The following is a 7,196-nucleotide window of genomic DNA, read 5'->3' as shown; positions in this document are numbered from 1 at the left end:
GCTGACGATCGGGCTTGGAGGGGGAGGATGGGGGTTTCCTGGGAGAGGAGGGTCTGAGGATGGTCATTCTGCTATTTAAAAAATCCTCCTCCCCAATAATTCCATTATATATAATATATTTTCTATATATGCGCTCAGTCCATTGGAGTATCTTCAATAGCGGAACTCAAATCTGCAAATGTAATTGCATTATTTGGGGTTACTCGGATGGTGGGACTGAAGGCAGTGTTAAGTGTGTGTTTATTTTTCCCCCCTCCAATGGCTTTGCAAAGAGGGGTGATGGAGAGGAGAGGAAGCATCTACAATATGCAGTCTCTGCTTCTTGTTTTCTTGGTGTGGGACCCAGCCAGGTGAGACATTTCTTGTGTTTGACTCTTTTTAAGTCAGGGTTAAAGGTGTGTGTTTTGAATGCCAATCTGTGGTATTAAGAGCATCAGGGTGATTTGAAGCATTATTTCTATTAAATAAGATTGGAGTAAGACAGTGAAGTATGAAGTGGCATTGATGACAGAAGTTCAGTACTTCTTGCTTTTTAGCAGTTAAGTGCAAAAGTGAATAGAAAAAATTTCTATACAAGAAAAGTCACTGAGGATGTCCATTTCATGGTATATTCTGAAAGGAAAAAGAAGTGGTTAGGCTATGTGTACTTATAATAATTCCAGAATGTAAAAAAAACAAGTTCCTCCAAGATACCAGAAAAGTATCAGCTAAGTGATGTGAATGGGAACTCAGTCTCCCCCACCCCTTTTTCTTTTTTTAAATGGTCTTGGTGCTTTCAGTCAACATGGAAAATCCAAATGACGTGTGAGTCTTAAACCTCTAGGTGGAGGTAGTATACAATCTCTCAATCCAAAACAATACAACAAAAGCTTGATCTATTATTCAACTTTCCATATTATTTACTTGGAGATCTTTCATTGTTTTAATGACTAAAGTCCAAAAGAGTATTCATTTCAAATGTGTAACTAATTTGGTCTGCCTTTTCCAAACATGAAATTAATTTTTGTTGTTTTCAAAAACTACATCTTAGCTGTGATCTTTTCTGATTTCTTTTTTAAGAAAAAAATGTTTTACCATCAGGGAACATCTCTAATGTCATGAGGATGAGAATTTTTTAAAAGCAACAGAATAAAATGCTAGCTTTGTAAGAACGCTCTCATGAGTATGGCTTTAAAAATGTCATTATGTTCTTTTTAATTACTGTATTCCTGTCAAAGTAATGGTCAAAGTGTGAGGATATTTTCTGGAACTGAAAAGAAAACTGCATATAAAAACATTATTTAATTGAAAACTCTCTAGCATCTGAATATTGTCTTTAAAAAGAAAATATAAAATGTGATGAAAAACTACTTTGAATAGAATGCTCTACTTGGAATTTTATGACTATTCTTTAGGATTTGTCTTAAAATCAGCTTAAGTAAGCAATATAGAAACTTTTGAGGCTAATGGATGTAACTGATTTATTTATATACTATGAAGATGTTTATCTTGTTATTAGTATTTTAAAATTTATTCTACTCTGAAAGCAGTATTCATTTGAAGTTGGTTACCAGTTTTTTTGAGATTCTGTATTTTTAGCCAATAGCACAATATTCATTTAAATGCAAATGGCCAGTGCCAATGGTGTGTTACACAATATACCTTGATCAGAATGTAATTATATAGAATCTTTGATTTTAAAAGGCATGAATAATCTATGACAAGATGTAATCATTGAAAAATCCTCAGTGCTTTAAACTCTCTACTAGTTTTCTGTTCTATATTTGACCAGTAATGCTCATGCCAGTATTTTATTCTATTATATAAAGGATTCTTTTTTTGGGCCAGTAATTTAAGTCTCTGAATCATTCTGAGGGGGAAAGAAATGATGACAGTGACAAGGGACATTCTGTCTTATACATGGAGTTGTTTCTGCATCAAATTTCTGAATTTCATAAAATCAGTTTTTTGACTTTATGATGGAGAATAATGGAGAAAAAGCACTGTTTTTAACCTTTTCTGATGATACTCTAAGCCCATCTTCCTACAAATTTATCACAAAAAAAGAGAGAAAAAAAACTGGACATTTTGGTCTTGATTTGGCCTCCTCCCTCTCTCCTGAGAGCAGGCAGGAGGACCAGCCCTCCAAGACTCTCTGCAATTCTGTGTTGTTGCTGATATTTTCAAAGTCCATCTCTACCTCTTGGCTATACTAAGACTGGCACTCAGCCAGTAGAGTTCCCCTGATGTCTATATTGTACTTGGCCATTGGGTGGAGGTATACCCAAAGTAAGAAAACAATCCTGGTTTCTAAAACCCAAAGATGTAAAAGATAAAGAAGGATATGTGTGAGGAAGATAAAGAAATTTTATGCCTCCAAACAGGCAACTGCTTTTTCTAATTACTGTTTAAAACACCGAAGAATTATTTTAGAAATTCCTTTGATTACTGAACTTTTCTAACCGTAGAATAACCGTAATAATAATTTTTCATGTGATGATAAATAATCATAAAAAATCAGGGCATGGGTTTAGAGAAAATAATGTTATATAGAATTAAGTGTTAGAAACCTCAAATAGTTTTATCACCAAACTTCTGAGAGTATACTTCTCAGTATCCATTTTAAACAGCATGTTTGCCTTCCTTATAACCATATTTAAAGATATGAAAAAAAGGAGAAAAATGTATGACACAAATTGCTTAGAGAGCTTAAAATTCAAGCCAAGGAGGAAGAGCATGTCTCACTTGCAAAACATACATGTGCATATATATATGTATATATATAAATATCAGCTTGTAAAATTATCTGTTTAGGTTGGTGCTGGCTAACATCCAAGAAGATGAGGCTAAAAATAACATTACCATCTTTACAAGAATTCTAGACAGACTTCTGGATGGTTACGATAATCGGCTTAGACCAGGACTGGGAGGTAAAAATAGTTTTCCTTTTTTTTTTAAGCTTTCATAAAATAATGCCTTTTAAAGTTAAGGGTAATATGAATACATTGCTGTGTATTCAAAATCATAGATGAAAAAGTAAGATGTATGGAATAAACTTTATCTACTCTTCCCTTTCTCTACATCTAATGCTTTTAACTTACCTTTTATAGAAGACCTAAAGTCATAAAGAGCCCAGTCTTTTTGTGTGAACAGTTTACAGACAAGTTTATTTCTACAAGGCTGTGTTTAACACGCTTAGTGTATGTGAAAGCTTTCCAGCACTGAGTAGTTATGGCTATGTCAAACACAATGTATGAAAGAAAACAAAATATGTCAGGATTGCATTTCAACAAACAGATTTTTAGGATTTTATAATGATATTTCTTTGCACACACAAATGATATTTCTAAATGGCAGTTCAGATTTACCTTCTTGAAACTTTTGAAGACATCTTAAATACACATTGGATATGAGCCTAAATTTCTGGGTTGTGGCACAGTTTGATTTCAAACTTGAAACATGAACTTTCCAGTCAGAAAAGCGAATACATTTCTATTCATAAAGGCAAAAGAATTTGGTCTTGGTTAATATGTTATGATTGAATTATCCTTCAGTCCTATTAAGTGACACTACTGAGTTAGGTGTAAGCAGGGTAGGTGTGTAATTCCTAAAAGGAGGATGAGTCAAAACATTGTTACTCATCAAGTATTGTTATCTCTCTGTCTCAACCACCCACCGTGTGTGTCTCGTTGTATCTCTCTTCTTTGTCTCTGTTTCTTTTTCTGTGTGCATTTATATGCACATACAATTAACATCTTGTGTATATGATAAATGTGCTCTTTACACATAACTTAGATGTTTACAAATTGTTTACAACTTAAAAATAAATTACATAAACACTAGATTTCAGAGGTTACGTGATTATCTTAGATATGTTCAGGTTTGGCAACTTTACAATAAGTTTCTTAAAATATTTGTGTTGATCCAATGCTTGAATATTTATGCAAATAATGGCATTGAATAAATATAGCTAGTTGTCAATTTTCAGTGTATCTTTGGAAATTGCACCATTTGGATTATCCAGGGGTAAGAAAAATTCAGAAGAGACCCAACTTCTTGTTAAATAATATGCCATGTAAATATTAGTTTGACTTGAATTTCTAAGTAGTACCTTGCGTTTAGAGAGAGAAATCAAAGTGAGGAATAATAGTCATTGACATAACACATTACATTAATTGCTAATAGCAAAATAATTTTCCTTTACCCTCAGATTTTATTATTTTAAAATAAATCATATACTGCCCAAATGCATTTTCAAACATCAAAGCTAGGCCCCAACTTTGTCTCTTTGTGTTTTGAAGAAGAGTATTTGCACTTTGGTTTTATAGTTGTGTAGTAGGGTTTGGGTATTTGTGTTGACTTATTGATATTTCATTTATGGTATTTGTTAAATTCTTATCATTTTTAAAATTTTATTCATTAAATATGAATTTTTTCATTTATTAACATATATGCCAAAATAAATGACAAAAAATTCTTACCATTTAGTCAATTACAGATTATTGCTGCCTTGTTATTTGGTTACTAGCTTTTTTCTTACTTTACTCTTCTTTCTTCAATCTTCTGATATTGAACATATGCTAATATCTTATAGTCTGATAAATTTTAGTCTTCACTGCTTTGGATATGCCATTCTCTTTTCTTAATTAAATATTTTGGTGACTATGCATTACATCTGGGAGTTGTTATGTGGGACAGGGAAATGCACGTAAGTCTTGAAGGAAAACAGGACTAGACTGAGATTCTGCTTCATTGTGGATAGAATGCTATATCTTGGCCTTTATATCTGTTCTTTTCATTGACAGTAGCCATAGCATATCTGCCTTTCTACCTTCTAACCACGCTGTGAGGATTTCACAAAACCACAGCCTGCAAGAAGCATGGGCGCTACAGGGAGAGCTTACAAAATGTCAATTTCTTTCCTTCTTTCTTAAATTCCCAATTTAATAAGGTTTCCATTGTCTACTTTTTGTTTCCCACTTTACTCAGTTTTCATCGCTTTGCACTGCTAACATATCTATTCATTTGCTCCTGACATCTCATCTCTTTACTTGCTCTTTTTTGCCTTTGTTCATAATAGTCCCTCTGACTGCCATGTTTTTTTCCTCTTCTCTGCTGATCAACAACCCACCTTTTCTCTACAAATCATGTTAACACCAGTCATCTATAGAAAAGATTTTGTATAACCTGGATTCCTTTTTTCCTTCTATTGACTTTATTTTTTTTTTTTAGCAGTTATTAGCTCTAGATTTCATTTGGGACTTAGTGTTATCTTGTATTATTTGCTACATCTCTGTGTATCCCCTCTTACCTTAATAAGGTTGTAAGCGCACAGAGGCAAGATATTATATCATAAAGCATCTGTGATTTAAGGAACAAAATGCTGATTCACATATCATGTGACCATATGATGAATGCTGACTGTTAGATTTCTGAAACCAGTTGATCATCCAAAGAATGGAATTAACTCATTGTTGGCAGGAGTTTTATTTAAGCATCTTGAGGTGATACATTGATTTTCACTCCATAAAGGAGTGGTGCGGTGAGATAACCTAGCTATATACTGCATACACAATATATACTATAACCTGGCTACATACTCTGAAGACAGGTTAGATAGAATACCACCTGTGGGCTGGGTTCTGTGGCTCACATCTATAATCCTAGCTATTTAGGCCTGAGTTAAGGATCACGGTTTAAAGCCAGCCGCAGAAGAAAAGCCTATGAGTCTCTTACCTTCAATTAACCAACAAAAACTCAGGAGTAGAGCTGTGGCTCATAGGATAGTGGTCTTTTCTTGAGCAAAAAAGCTAAGGGACAGGCCTAGACCCTGAGTTCAAGAACCAGCACACACACACATACCCCCCCGCCCCCACACACACAATTACAGCTGTAGTCCTTAGCAGTTATTTGACCATTTAGTACTTGTCTGAATGCACATTTGTTATTTAAAAAATTAGATTTTCATTACCATTCAATTGATAATATTGAAAAGAATGGCATATACAATTAATCTAAATAGTTGATCTCAATTAGTATTTTAACTTCTTTAAAACTTTATTATGAATTCATGCTTAGGAGAGAGAAACTAGTTGTTAACTACAAATTAGACTTAACTTCTTACTCCTTACATTATCTCTCCTTATAGAAGTTATGTAAGATACTCTGAGATTAATATTTTCTATGTTATTCTGAGAGGAGGATGGTATATAGGGATTCATATATATGATGAAGTTTGAACAATATATTGGTCATAACATTTTTTTTTGGGTCCGGTTGTGGGGCCTGAACTCTGGGCCTGGGCGCTGTCCCTCAAGCTCTTCAGCTCAAGGCTAGCATTCTACCACTTGAGCCACAGCGCCACTTCCGGCTTTTTTCTTTTTGCTTATGTGGTGCTGAGGAATTGAACCCAGGGCCTCATGCATGCAAGGCAAGAGCTCTACCACTGAGCCACCTTCCCAGCCCCTGGTCATAACATTTTAAAGTATTCTGTGCTTAATTTTAGATTCTATTTAAAATTAAAGTCAGTTCACATAGCTCACCTACCTAAAATCCTTCCTTGGTACCCTATTCTTTGCAAAGAGGATTTCTTTTTTTTTCTTTTTATTCTGGTTGTGAGACGAACTCTGGGCCTAGGCACTGTCCTTAAGCTCTTCAGCTCAAGGTAGGCAATCTACCACTTGAGCCACTACAGCACTTCTGGTTTTTCCGGTGGTTAATTGAAGATAAGAGTTTCATGGACTTTCTTGTCTGGGCAGGCTTTGAACCGCGATCCTCATATCTCAGTCTCTTGAGTAGTTAGGATTACAGGCATGCTGTCCTCTAAAGCTGGTTATACTGTATTCCCACTCATTCTTTGTTTCGTCATCTCACAAAACTCTCCTGATTCAGTCACCCTGTTCTTTGGATATGCAAGGAAACTGTTTTTTGTTTCCTCACTATTCTCTTCCTTTCTTGATGATGTCTACCTTGACTAAGCTATTAAATACTACAAATGTGTTCATTCAACAGTCTTACCAAGCTTTTTTTTCTTTTCATAAGCACCTACATTTCAATAGGAGTGTTTACTGTTGTTGTGATAGTTGCCTACTTTTGTCTGTTGAAGTCAGATGAAGTCTCTGTGAGTTCAGAAATTTCTTGCCTATTTTCTCACTTGATTCAGTGACATTTCTACCCATACAGAACCATGGAGGTACTTAGTAACTGTTCAATTACCT

General features: G+C 34.5%; 1 protein-coding gene across 1 annotated transcript in view; it reads left to right on the top strand.

Annotated features, from left to right (window-relative positions):
• The first annotated feature begins 267 nt into the window (after positions 1 to 267).
• Positions 268 to 7,196, top strand: part of Gabra2 (gamma-aminobutyric acid type A receptor subunit alpha2) — a 112,868-nt gene continuing 105,939 nt past the window's right edge. Inside the window, exons 1-2 of the mRNA XM_042678173.1 lie at positions 268 to 350; positions 2,794 to 2,909. Coding sequence (XP_042534107.1) covers positions 280 to 350; positions 2,794 to 2,909 — 187 coding nt within the window. The 5' untranslated portion in view covers positions 268 to 279. The remainder of the gene's footprint in view (positions 351 to 2,793; positions 2,910 to 7,196) is intronic.

The sequence above is a fragment of the Dipodomys spectabilis genome, unplaced genomic scaffold, assembly GCF_019054845.1.
Source record: "Dipodomys spectabilis isolate Male_0828 unplaced genomic scaffold, ASM1905484v1 ptg000043l, whole genome shotgun sequence".
In the NCBI taxonomy this organism is placed as follows: Eukaryota; Metazoa; Chordata; class Mammalia; order Rodentia; family Heteromyidae; genus Dipodomys; species Dipodomys spectabilis.
The sequence above is the reverse complement of the archived record's forward strand: the minus strand, read 5'-3'. Positions and strand labels throughout refer to the sequence as shown.